Genomic DNA, 14,297 nt, shown 5'->3' with positions numbered 1-14,297 from the left:
TTCTATTCACTAGATTATGACTATACACAGAGATCCCCTACTACAGAAGGAGTAGTTTCTTACCTGTAACCCCAGTTCTGTAGTAGGGGTATCTCTGTTATAGTCATAAGCGCCCGCCCTCCTCCCCGGTGGAGAAAAGGATGGAATATGGATTGCTACAGGTCTAGCTTTATACACCTCCAAAAAGAACTGAAAGTGGAGGGAGTTGCTGTGCATTCTGGGATACCAAGACAGTTCTGGAAAGTTTCCTTAAAGGCACGGTATCCCTTTTTAAGCCACATAATGGCAGCCTATGGGGGGCTTGTCTGTCCATACTTTCCTCTCTATCATTCCAAGGATTTGGTGAAGGGGGGGGAAGTTTCTCTATGGGTGAAACTTGGCAGACACTGCTGAATATGATATTGGTGGAATATCTTTTGCATTTCTAGTTGAGTACTGGACAGTGTAGCCTTGCATGTATAGGCTGCATTATGTGTCTTTAATTCTCTCTTAAGTGTCTATGCAGGACTGTACAGAAGACAGCTTAAGAGATTATTTTTGATTGCTCAGGGGTCCCCGCACATGAGCAGGACAATTCACTAAATTATGACTATAACAGAGATACCCCTACTACAGAACTGGAGTTACAGGTAAGAAACTACTCCGTCTTTTCCGTCTAGAAGGGTGGAATGCTACCCCCACCCCCAGAATTGGCGGGGGGAGGGGTAGTATTCCAAAGTGTTTGACACCTTACACAACATGTTTTGATAAAGCCAGACCAAAGTTAGCATTAACCGCGAGGATTATAATGCACTTAAGAGTATATGGTATGGCTATATCATAGAACAGCTATAAGGACATGGTTCCGAAAGCTGCAGAGGGGCTCAGCTCATGCTAGGGCACCCTCTCACATAAAACCAAGCACTCTGCCTCCAGGATTATTAAGGCCTGCCATAGGAGTGACTTATATGTTACTATGTGTCGATAGATAAGGTAGATATAGATATACTATATCTAAGTAAGGGGTGATTACACCACCTTACCCAAGCTGAGTGATCAGCCTGTGGTGTCAGTTTGGATGACCAGCCAGGGGTGGCATAATACATGCTGCAGCTAGGCCTACATGCTAGTCCTTGGATGCACCTATGCCCTGGGTACCTATGGTACACTATAAAGGGGCTCACAAAGGTGACCCAATACCCAATCAGGTATGTACCTAAAGTACATGGTATCAATTTAGAGAGAGAACAGCTGGGCTGTGGGTCCGATTAGCAGGCCCACAGCCACACTAAAGTCGAAAAACCAGAGAATCACATCAAAAAGTGGGGGTGACCATAGGAAGGAGACCCTACTCTCCAACACACAGTACTTTTCCCCACCAATTATTTTGTTTTAAACACCTTCAAATACTGCTGAACTAGTTAACATTGCCGCACCATGCAGACAGCATCTGCTCTGTGTAAATAATATTAGCGCTCCTCTTATATTGTCCTGATGAGAATAAGTATACCCCATAAGAGTCCCAGTCTCTTTCCGCTGATGTGTCCATTTCTGCCAAATGGTGTCTTGACCTTACAAATAATTTCAGCACTATCAATGTATGTTTATGCTCGGCTTCATATTTTGTAGATTTTTTGTGGACACCACTTTTGCTCATAAATCACCTTTTCCTTTAGTATTACCCTCATGCACATTGCTTTGTCCACTGGGGATGATTCATTCCTATAGCTCAGGCTTTTGTGTGATATGAGAGGGTGGTATAACAGGGATTAATTGCTTTCAAAGAAAGTACACATTTTTGGGTTTCAAAACTGACTGCTGTCCTGTCACATAAACAAGGTCTTGCTCCAAATAGAGGCATCTATTTCTGATGTGAGTACTGCACCACAAAGTGGTATTTTCACATTGTGGTCTTACCAAACCAGGTGGTCAAAGTGAGGGCAGGGAGCACATTGCCAGCATTTAACTATTAAATTAGTTATTGTAGGTTCGAGTGAACTGCTGTCACCCCAGATTTAGAGATGGAGACAGTGAAAATGTGAAAATTCACAGAGAGGAGCGTTGGATCCACGTCGAAGGGTGTGGACAATGGAGAGCAGGATGTCTGAAATCTGGGATGGCACTATATGGATCTAGTGACCTTACTCCAATGCTGCTTTTTGCCCCAAGATGGAGCCAGCACCAGGTGCGTGAGAGTTATTTCAGAGTTTTGGAACCAAAACTCTGAAATAGCTCTCACGCACCTGTAAGTGGTGCTGGCTCCATCGTGGTGCAAAAAGCAGCTTTGGAGTAAGGTCACTGGAGGTCTCTAGTACACCGGAGCTATTCAGATGGTGAGGAATCGGCAGGCAGATATAGTATCCACAAAAAAGAAGGTTACCGGAAGTAAGAAACTTTTTCATCTGACAACTTCTTAGAGAAAGTCTACTTTAGGAACTAATTGAAACACCTAGGGGAATCTAGGAAGGATCACAGTCTTGCTCAACGCGTCTCCGCCCATAACCAACAATGGAGACATAAGATAAAATTCCACTGATTCCATCATTGAAGTTAAGTCCTTAAGTGTTGTGTGCTCATGTATGTCTACTCCAGAGCTAGACTCCAATTTACTAACTCCCCAAAAAGGGTGTATCAGTTTACATAGCAAGTATCTTTATTAAGTTAGGTTTTGATACAAATATTTCAGTTATGCAAAGGTCTAGGATAAGTTAACCTTATACGTGGTACCATTTGGCTGTTTTGAATAAATATAAGGGTACCCAGCATTGGAATTATTTGTATAGTATGGCCTTTCATTGTTTAGTATGGTATGGTTTGGCGTGTCTTATGGTATGGTCTGGAATGGCTTGTCATTGTATAGTATGGTAATGCTTACACTGTTATTGTCTAGTATCGTATGGTACAGGTTGTGATTGTATAAATATGCAGTGGCATGAACTGCTTGTGTGGCTACAGTGTTAGTGCGAAGAAGAGACACATCAGAAAAATACATGCAGTTGCACAGACTGCTTTAATTAAAAGCTAAAATTGCATGTTGAAAAAAAGGAAATGCTTTCCAACATTAAACAAGTCAGTAGGTACAGGATCATCCTGAAGGATCTGAAAGAATGTTGTAGTAAAGATTGCACTAGGACAGCAAACAAAGTATATTTAAACATTAAATAAGTATGTTCCCACAGTATCGCTATGGAGCTTTTAAACATTAAATAAGTCCATGGCGAAGGTGTAAGTGCAAAGAGGCCCAGCAGACAAAAACATGCAGTTTCACAAACTGCTTGTCGTGGCTACATTGTTAATGCGGAGAAGAGGCACAGCAGAGATAAACATGTAGTTGCACAAACTTCTTTAATTAAAAAAGTCAATTTGCATGTTGAAAAGAAAGAACATTCTTTTAAACAATAAAAAAAGTCCAATGCCTCAGTGTCGCTTGTAGAAAATAAAAACAATGTATTAAAGATTGCATTTGGAAAACAAAGTGCTTTTGAACATTAAATAAGTCCATTGCTACAGTATCGCCCGGAAGCTTTTAAACATTAAATACCTCTATTGCTACAGTGACAAAGGGCCTCAATCTAAAGACAATTATCTATACTTAGACTATGCTCCATCGAAGACGAAATGTTGCACATCAGCAAAACATTCACCCCCAGTCACAGATCTGGGTTTAATCCATTGTTATTTTACTCACCACGCCACCCCAGTTCAGACATGGCCATATGCAAATCAATCTTTACCCAGTGCTTCATGGGAACAGTCCCGTCCGAACTGCCAAGCCATGTCTTCCCTGGACCGGACTCAAGCATCCTAGGACCGGTTTCTGGCTATCAGCCCTCAACAGCCAGGATAGCTTGACTCCAGTGGCGTAGTGAGCACGGGACCCACGTCTGGGCATACCCTTCCCACATAGGGTGAACAGCAAAACACACAAGATGATGGACGTAATGTTGCACATTGGCAAAACATTCACCCCCAGTCACAGATCTGGGTTTAATCCATCGTTATTTTGCTCACCACCCCAGTTCAGATATGGCCATATGCAAATCAGTCTTGACCCTGTGCCTCATGGGAACAGTCCAGTCCCTGGACCGGAATAAAGACTGATTTGCATATGGCCTTGTCTGAAACTGGGGTGGTGCGGTGAGCAAAATAACGATGGATTAAACCCAGATCTGTGAATGTTTTGCCAATGTGCAACATTCCGTCCATCATCTTGTGTGTTTTGCTGTTCGCCCTATGTGGGAAGGGTATGCCCAGACGTGTGTCCCGTGCTCACTATGCCACTGGAGTCAATCTATCCTGGCTGATGAAGGCTGATAGCCAGAGACCGTTCCTAGGGTGCTTGATTCCGGTCCAGGGAAGACATAGCTTGGCAGTTCGGACTGGACTGTTCCCATGAGGCACAGAGTCAAGACTGATTTGCATATGGCCTTGTCTGAAACTGGGGTGGGGTGTTGTGGTGAGCAAAATAACGATGGATTAAACCTAGATCTGTGACTGGGGCTGAATGTTTTGCCAATGTGCAACATTCCGTCCATCATCTTGTGTGTTTAACAAAAGATCTCACAAGCATCAGACCTTGCTCTGTCTCTGGCAAGCCCTAAAAACAGTCTTAAAAATCAGTTGCAACTGTGCAAGGGTTTGAATGGTAAACACATTAAAAATGTGAGAAGGAGATTAAGATCTCATTGAGGCATTATGAAAGGAGAGGGAGTAACTATGTTGTTGATGCCCTTCAGAAACCTCATGACTATGGGTGATTTGAACAAGGAGGATTGGTCTGGAATACCAGAGGGATGCCCTTTGCTGTGCTCATTGCACAACCTTGTTGAGCTAGTGATGGAGCAAGGCATATGATGTCTGATAAGTGAGCCCTAGCAGGCTCTACTGAATTGTCTGTATACACCACTTGATGAAATTATAATATACTGTTTTAGTGAAAGGCTCAAGAGCACTGAGTACGACATCCGCCACTTCTAGAGGTAGAGGGAAGAAAGCTGGGGCTTCCCTGCTCAATCTCCAGGCATGAACGTTCAATGCCCTAGAAGTTGGGGTGCAGCACCTGTCCCTGCGATTGCAAAGGACGTCTACCCTGTAATGAAGATTGAACAAAGGGCAGAAGGAAAGGCTCATGTGCCATACCCTTCACAGCCTGTTGGGGATATTAAGATGGCTTGTGCCTGGTTGAAGCAAATCTTCTTCAGCACCTTCAACAAGGTTATGGGGGAAAAGCTTAGTGAAGCAGAAAGTTACACCGCAACCAAAATGTCTCCCTCAAAGCTCTTTGCAACAGATGCTCGAGGGCACAGAATATCTACCATTGGGTGTTGTGAGTTGCAAATTGGTCCACCTGGCATTGGTTCCAGGGTTTGAAGATGTATTGAACCACTTCTGGGTGAAGCTTTCACTTGTGGTTGATAAGGTGACACTGACTCACTATCTACTTACTTATGCATTTAGAACTCCAGTCAGATGATTGACAACCAACCAGATTTGGTGCCCTTGCAAACAGGACCAGAGCCATATTGCTTGCCGAGATACAACCAGACTCCTCCCTCCTTGTTGATGTCCCACATCACGGTTGTGTTGTCCATCAAGATCTGGACAGACTGCAAAAGATGGGAAGATAGACCTTGAGTGCCAGCCAAATCGCCCACAGCTTTTGTAGATTGATAAGCAACATCTGCTCATCTGGAGACCAAAGGCTTGTGATCTCCAGGTCCACCAGAAATGCTCGCCACCATAGGGTGGAAGCATCTTTAACAACCGTGGCCACTGCTGGTGGCGATTGGAAGGGGTCCTTGCACCAGGTTGTCCTCCAAACTCCACCACAGCAAGTCTGCCACATGGTTACAAAATGGAACAGCTCTCTGGCTTGTTGGGACCACTGCCTGCGAAGGCTTCACGTGAGGGGACTGTTATGCTGATCAGCATCAGTGACCAGGAGAATGCAAGAAGCTACTGGCTGAACTAGTAGGTGCAAGAACATCATTCTTGGAATGTGTGTTCTCATCTGAAACGTCAGGTTCATAGCATGAACATTCTTTATCCTCTGCGGAGGGTGAAAGGTTCGATCGGACATAGTGTCCAGCACTTCCCCTATAAACAGAATGCATTGAGAGTGCACCAGGTGAGATTTGGGCTTGTTGATGGGAAGACAAAGATGGAACTGCAGAGATACTGCCACTTCCAAGTGGTGCAACACCATCTTCAGGGACTCTGGTCTGAGGATCCAGTTGTCCAGATATGGAAACACTGAGATTTCTGAGCACCTGAAATGGGCAGTAACAATCTTACCATGAAGCATAAATACTTCCTGTGTGACAGCAGAACTGGCATGTGAAAACCGCATCCTTCTGATCGACAAACACAATCCAGTCTTCCGTTTCCAGGGTATGTAATACCTATGACAGGGACAGCATTTTGAACTTTTCCTTTTGCAAAAAACATTTGAAGATCCTTAAATCTAGGATCAGATAAAGTCCGCAGTCCTTCTTCAGACCCAGGAAGTACAAGGAGTAGCATCCCTGGCTCCATTCCTGCTCTGGCACCAGATCCACCACCACTATTTGCATGACTATCTCTGCTCGTGCTGAAGGATGGGAAAGTAGTCTGCTAGAGGGGTAGGGGAGTAGCAGGGACGAATGGATGGAGGGTCTTTCTATTATCTGCAAAACCATGGAAGGGTATGGTAGAAAGCCTTTCCACAATCTGCAAGACCTGCTGGTTATGTTATGTAAAATATTTGCTATAGCGCACGTCTCACCCGGGGGCCTCTTGACGCTGTTTCGGATCCTGGCAGCAGGAGGAGACCAAGGAAGGTTAGTATAAGTATGCTTTTACTAGTTTCCTGAATTTGCTATATGTGGGAGTCTCTCAGAGGGTTATAGGTAGTTCATTCCAGTACCCTGGGGCAAGATAGGAAAAGGCCTTTCCCCCGGTCCGAGTGTGACTAATTCGGGGCACGCACAGAAGGGCTTGGGTACTGGATATGAGATTACGACTGGGGACGTAAGTTGTCAATTTATTTTGGAGATAAATACATTTTTGGTCCACAGTTATAACCTTTAGTCCTTTGGAACATAGGATACCTGTTCTCCAGCTAGCACCCTGTGGTCTGTCAAAAGGGAACTAGGCTGCTTTCCTGCGGTGGCTAGGGAAGAGGAAGAGAGGGGAGGGGGAGGCAAGGCATGGCTCGTACCTTTGCTACAGCCTCTGTGTTGTTTGTACAGTGGATTCTGTTGCTGTTGTTGGGTGGTCTGTGCTTGTTCTTGCCTTAAAAGGAGAACCCTTTCTAAAAGTCCTGAAATTTCTTATACTGATGGTAGTCCAGCTGTTGTGCCTGTAAGCCAAGCTACCTGGATTTGGTCTTGCTCTTATCGAAGCTCTCAAGAGGCAAATCCTTCTTTCGCACAAAAGAGATGAGACCCATCAACTGGGAGATCTGTCAAGATAGACTGGTCATTTGTTGAGAAGCCTGAGTTTCATAGTCCAGAATGGTGACAAAGAGAAATAGATCTCCTTATTGCTTGCGCTGTGGAGTCTACCATGTCTATGGTTGACTGTATGACTTGCTTTGCCACAGTTGTCCGTCCCCCATTAGCTCTGTGAAATATGATCACACGTGCTCAGGTATGGGACTACCACTTGTGCCATAAACCACAGGGTGTGGATATAATTACCCATAAGGCATGTGGCATTGAGGGATTTGAGAGACATGCTTCCTGCCAAAAATGATTTATTGGCAAATTGCTCAATCCTTTTAGACTAAAGCACATGGGGGGGAAGCTTTGAGGAGCTGGAAGTTTGGATGATTTGTTGATGAGAAAGCCGAGTGACCATATGCCGGTCTTCTGCCCACTGGTCACTGTGGGAAAGTATAGTTCCCACTCAGGTCAAATTTCAAGACCACTAGCATCTCTTTGTGAAACATCGTCCAGGCCCATGGTGGTAAAATGTACGTCATACCCATCTGGGTCTTCTACGGGGTCCTCAAGTGGGTCCGAGTCACCAAAAAATCCATGGCCTTCTTCCATGAGGCATTGTGCCTCTCTTCTTGATCTGTGGTGGAGCTGGTGATGTGTGATCTGGAGCTGATGGAGAAGAGCCGGTTTGAATAATGAGGAGTGCTGTGTCAGTCGTGGCGCCTGAGCTGAGAACCAGCATCGGAAATGGAAATATTGGAGAAATGGGGCAAAAGGAGCCAGGGTAGAGCCACTGGTATCACGCTAAAGGTGAATCCGGTAGGACCCACGGGGCTTGAAAGCGCTCCAGAGTGGACCATGGCCCAATGAAATAAGTCAAATGTGGCATTCAAGAATAAAGCTGTGTTTGTTCTAGGAGCTGGTAGTTCAGCATATTACTGACAGGGTTGGGGCACGGGTGACAATGCCATAGGCCTCAGCGGATCAGAGACCAACACTTCATCTGCAGGACCTGCCGATGCTGGATCCTCTGAAGGAATATAAATATGCTCCGGCTCAGACAAGCAATCCTGTAGCGATAGAAGGTGCCTTGGTGACTTGCTGGTCTATGAACTACGTCAATCAGAGTTGTGATGTTGCTTCTCCTTGTGCTCCTTGTGCCATGAAGAGTTTGGCTTCCCTTTCTTTTATGGCCTTAGGGTGTGTGTATGTGTATATGTGTATATATATATATCATGGTCCAGATTGGGTGTTACGGTAATAGGAGATATGCTATGCATTTATGCATATGATGAATATTGTTACTTTGTTTTGTACAACAACAATAATGCATTTAAGCAGTTATTTTACTATTCACAAGAATGTTTGTCATTTATCTGCAAACAGTAACCAATCTGAATCACCAGTAATAATTATTTCAAGCATGCAGCATAAAGCGATGTGTGTTTCCTTTGGATGCAACCATCTGTATATAGTCACTGTAAATAGAGGCACTATGCCTTTAAATTTCTTGCTATCTGGTATCAGACACAACCATATGATTCACGTGTGGGAGGTGTGGCCCAATGGGTGGGCTTTCACCAAGCAGATAAAAGAACTTTCCAAAGTTTGAAATGTGGTGTGTGAACAAGAGTACGCCAGTACTCGAAACGTTACATTTTGGAAGGCACTTAAAATAAACAACATCTTGCCTGGACAACGTGGGGTCTGTCTCTTCTCTCGCCGCTGCTGTTACCGCTGCATGTGGAGGTTTGAAGGATTCTTACAATATATATATATATATATATATATATATATATATATATTTCACAGGACATTGCATCATGGTCCAACTTCAGGCACCAGAGACCCGTGTCATTCTGGTTCATGATGCAAATTTGCTCATTACAGTCCCTGCAAGCTTGAACCTGAATGTTTGGGAGATTAAATCCATAATGCACCTTAACAATGTTTGAGAAAGACAAGATGTTGTGTGGAATTCCTTGAGAAGAGCTAAGCTTCGGACCCCGGTCGGTAATGAGGCGTAAAGGGAACTGGTGTCGGGGCGCCGGTGGGGGTGATACATGGATCCAGTGACGTCATAGTGGTGCCGTTTCTGGCGTCAAGATGGAACCATCACTGCTGCCAGCATGGAGAGCTATTGAAAGTTTCTAGAGTCTGTCTGATGCCCGAGATATTCAAAAGGTGAGGAATCTGCACGTAGAAGTATCCATCAGAACATAAAGTGTCATGTGCTCACCCTAGTGTAGAGACTCAAGAGAAAACGTGTTTCATTTAAGTACCAGGCAAAGTTCCAAAAATGGTCAGAAGTTGGTTTATAAAAGTGGACCTGGGATTTACAGTTCAAAGCAATTACTAAACACTGTCTGCTCCTGCATGATACAGTTCTTTAGTTTAGAGTTCTATCCACACCCATTTTGCACTGTTGCAGTATTTCAATGCTTCTATTAATTTAAGTGGGACATCATCGGGACTGGTTCACTTAACCGTACTGGAAAATAGGATGTCTTACACTGACTGTGGTACTCTGGCAAAGTTTCTACCCTGTGCTGGCAGGAATTGCTAGTAGTCTGTAATGTTATCTCTATGTTTCTATTCAGAGACTGATCTGTTTAATGTACAGAGTGGCCATTTGGCTTAGTGGGTGGGCTTTCTTTATATACCAAGTTCTTTAGGTTTAAGTCTATTCAACGAGCCAGCTATTTTCTTAGTGTATTTCAGGAGTTACATGTGCAGATCTCTAGGCATATTCTATAGAGCACTTTGGCGTATTCAGGGTGCAATTTTTTTATTTTGTTTCTATGTTTTTTCCCCCACGGTGCAGAGGTGCGTCTTATTATAAACAGCCTGCCAATCGTCTCAGGAGTAACTAATGGTGACAATCACTTTTAATTCGATTTTTTTGTGATCTGCTCCAGATGAACGAATGTAACTTGCATAGAATGAAAGGAGTGCGACCATTTCTGGCAGCTCTTTGAAGAGATTTTAGCATGTCAGTGCAAAAAAGTTTGATGTTATAAGCAATTTGGCTATTTATGGTACATGCACAATGTTTGCTGCTTGTTGAAGTAACTTAGCAATCCTTGATACACGCTGGTGCCCTTGCCCATAGGTCTCCTGCACTAAAGCAAACCCTGCTTGGGAGCAACAAGTGTAGAGCATCATTCTAAACTCCTAGTCTTGTTCTGGTTGCCATGCACCTTCTAGGACACAAAGTGCACCCTTCCCTCCAACTGCTTGTTGCACATTAAACCTCACTCATACGCTACAGTTAAATCCCTATTTTGATGGGTGCTTTCCTTTGCTTTACAGGAATTTGAAGCAATTGTGGAGGAAGCAGATGCAGATGACGAATATCGAAGAGAAGATTACTATTGTCTGTCACAGGAGGAGAGAGAGCGGCAAAAACGTGAACGGGAAGAATCCAAGCGAGTCCTACAGGAGTTGAAATCTGTGCTGGGGCTGAAAGCTTCAGAGGCTGAGAGGCTGAAATGGAAGCAGCTGCTCTTCAGTGACCATGGTGAGCAGTGGTAGCATCAGGGAGGACTTATGAGGTTGTTTTTTGAGCAGGCACAAGCTCTGCTCCTTGCAACATGGTAATTTCCAGCAGCTTTCAAGCTTGTTTTATTGGGATTTATGGTTAGGTGTAAGAAGATATATAAATATATTGGCTGATTGGGGGTTGCTTTTTTCTGCACCTTAAGGTGTGGTTTGAATTCTTGTATATTTCAGGAATTACATCTTTTCTGTGACAAACATCCTCTTCATCGTCCTTCGTCCCCTCGTCCTGTTGCTCTTCATCTACACAGCTTGTGTTGGGCTATTGCCATGTCAGGGCAGCTCTACCTCCTTCCACTTCTCCTGAGAGACAGCTCCTGTTCGAAGGCTGTCTGAGTTCTGAACCTCTCTATCACTGGCTAGTTGGAGTTTGAGAGCCTGCATGGCTTGTATAGCTCTACCTCCTTTTCTAGCTACAGATAGCTGAAGCCAAGAAAAATAAATACCTTAGGTCACTACTACATATAGCAATACACAACATAAAGAAAGGCCACAAAAGGTCAGACCCTTCAAGCCATTGGGTTGCTCCTGTTGCATCCCTGACACACCAGTCCAGGGTGAGGCCATGGAAGCTGCATGTTATGTTAATTTCATTTAATATAGCGCACAAATCACCCCGGGTGGGGTATTTCAATGCTGAAAGCAGTCACAGGCAAAACTAATTGAGCTCCGTTAAAATAGAAACGTCTTAAGCATTTTTCAGAATTTAATATAATCCGTGGAGAGTCAAAAATGAAGGGGTATGTTATTCCAGGATACATGGGTGAGGTAGGAATAGGCTTTGCCACCACATCTCGTCAGTCGATTACGAGGTACTGTCAGCAGAGTTTTGTCCATAGATCTTAAGTTTCTGGATGGTGAGTGATGTCCGAGTTTCTACTTCAGGTAACAAAGTCCTTTATCCTTCAAGGCATTGTGTGTCAAGCAGCAATTAATGAAAATGCTTAGTTTTCGTACCGGTAGCCAGTGAACAGCTTTCAACAGTGGTTTAGAGGCAGAGCCCGAGGAGAGATAACTGAGAAGACTAGCAGTGGTGTTTTGAGCCACTTGTAATTTGGCGAGAAGTGTCTCATTTGCTGAAGCCAATAGAGCATTGCCATAGTCCAGTCTGCTAATTATCAGTGCCTGAACTAATGTTTTTCATGCTGCAATGGGAAGAAATGGGAAGGCTTTCCTCAGTAGGCGCGTTGTATTGAAACAACTGCCCTTGCTAGATAGTACTTGTTCTTTCATAGATAGAGCTTGATCTTTTGTTACTCCAAGATTTTAACTGCCAGCCTAGGGGTGGGGACATCACCAAATACTGGTGGCCACTAGTCATCCGAACAGAGATGTTGGGCCTTACCAAACAGCATAATCTCAGTTTTTCAGCTGTAGGCAATTTGTTTTCATCCATACCGAGATCGCTATCATTCCTTTGGCAAAGTGATCTTTTGTTATGTCCAGATCTTTGTCAAAAGAGATGACCAGCTTTGCGTCATCAGCATATGCTATTATTTCAAAGCCAAAAGATTCTGCAATCTGAGCAAGGGGCGCAATATATATCTAAAATAAGGTAGGGCTCAGACAAGAGCCCTGCGGAACAACCTTGTTAATTCTCATTGTATGGGATTTAAATGGACCAAGAGAATAGTTTGAGTTCTATTTCCCAATCTTGGAAACACTTAAGAGCTGAATCATAAATGTCTCTTACATGCCGTCCCTGTGACGTCCTCGTATGAGACACAGTATGAAAAGCTGCGGACAAGTCCATCAGCACTAACCTAGTTGGAGATCCCGCATCGAGCAAGAGTGTCAATTAATCAGTTACTACTAATAGTGCAGTCTCCATACTGTGGGAAGGCCTAAACCCTGATTGAGAGGGGTCTAGGATTTTATCCTCCTCAGGATAGGCTGACTCCTCCTCCTTCTGCTGCATTAGTTGACAGGCTGCAACGGTAGCATCACTCATTCTCCACAGCTGCTGTCTGACCAGAGGCAATAGTAAAACTGCATTTCCCCTTCTGACTGTCGGTCATAGTATTTGGAAAAAATATTTATTTAGAAGGTGAGCCATGGCACTCACCTTAGCATGGTGAAAGGAGATAGTATGTCTTAGGCAGCAAAAACACAGATTTTGGCCACTGATTTAAAAAAAAACTAAATTCCTCATTTAGATGACGCCTCAAACTAAGCACCCAAAATGCACTTTGACGTTTCCTTTTATGAATAAATTGAATGGATATGTTAACAAATTTTAAACTTTCTGACAAAATGTGGTCAAACTTTTGGACTGTACTACAAAAAAAATACATGAAGCTTAACAAGTAATGTCGGTCTATACTGCAACTCCACACTCCTGTGCCTTTTGCCTCATGATTTATTATTTCACCAAAACCTCTCACTGTCATTAAAGGACCATATCACATGGCTACGTTATGAATTCCCCAATTATAAATTCCTACAAAATCTCTGTTTGGATGAGTGGATGCAGTCTAGCATGCAAGTTATTTTCTAAAGGTTGGCTGGTGAGGACGTTTAATAAGCTCTCCAGCAGTCTGTAACAGGATAGTGGGGTGAGGTACTGGAGGGAAATAGAAACTTAGAATTTGGCACTGGATAAGAACCACCAGGCTCATCCTTTCTGTTTGTCACATACCCACTTTCTAAGCGCACATCCAAAATGACTTCTAGCGTTGTCCTTGGCCCTTCTGACTACTATTGTTAATTTTTGTTGCACGCTTTTCAAACAGATTTAGTTTCTATGTCTAGCTGCTAAGGGACTATTCTGTGCACTCATCACCTAGACGAAAATACAATTATTTTCAAATCTTAGTCCCGCAAGGTTGCAGAAGTTGTGGTATAGTGATTAGGTTATTGCCTAATAAAATACAAGTTCTGAGTTTAAATCTCTGCTTCTACACGTACCCACAATGAGTGAACCTGGCTCGTCTTTCTTATGTCACACTTCACTTATATGCTTCAATTTGTAGTGCTTACTAATAGTCTATAACCAACTATATGAAGAACTATATATTAAGGATAGGTTTGTGTCTCTAAACACCACCCTTCCACTCCGTTAGCATGCTCATTATTGCTTTTTCCCATTGAACAGCGCTTTCTAGATTCCTGGGAAGAAAAGTAACTCTTGCAATCAAAATTCACTATTAAACCACCTATATTCATGAATGTCTCCATTGTTTTTTTTTACAATTTGTATAGGTGTTGATTGTGGGCACTGTTTTAACTATTTCCATGGGCTCAGATAGCATAGAGAACAGATCGGCTGGTGGTTACTTGACTGGAGGACCCAGCGGACACTTGGTGCCGAAAGGCACGCTAGAGGGACCTGGATGAGTG

General features: G+C 43.6%; 1 protein-coding gene across 3 annotated transcripts in view; it reads left to right on the top strand.

Annotated features, from left to right (window-relative positions):
• VEZT (vezatin, adherens junctions transmembrane protein) overlaps positions 1–14,297 on the top strand; it is a 280,161-nt gene that overhangs the window by 256,742 nt on the left and 9,122 nt on the right. For all 3 annotated transcript variants that reach the window (XM_078675941.1, XM_078675933.1, XM_078675924.1), the window contains one exon: positions 10,713–10,920. In XM_078675941.1, coding sequence (XP_078532067.1) covers positions 10,713–10,920 — 208 coding nt within the window. The remainder of the gene's footprint in view (positions 1–10,712; positions 10,921–14,297) is intronic.

This window comes from Lissotriton helveticus, chromosome 1_1 (genome assembly GCF_964261635.1).
Source record: "Lissotriton helveticus chromosome 1_1, aLisHel1.1, whole genome shotgun sequence".
In the NCBI taxonomy this organism is placed as follows: domain Eukaryota; kingdom Metazoa; phylum Chordata; class Amphibia; order Caudata; family Salamandridae; genus Lissotriton; species Lissotriton helveticus.
Note: the sequence above shows the minus strand (reverse complement) of the source record. Positions and strands in the feature narration are given on the sequence as shown.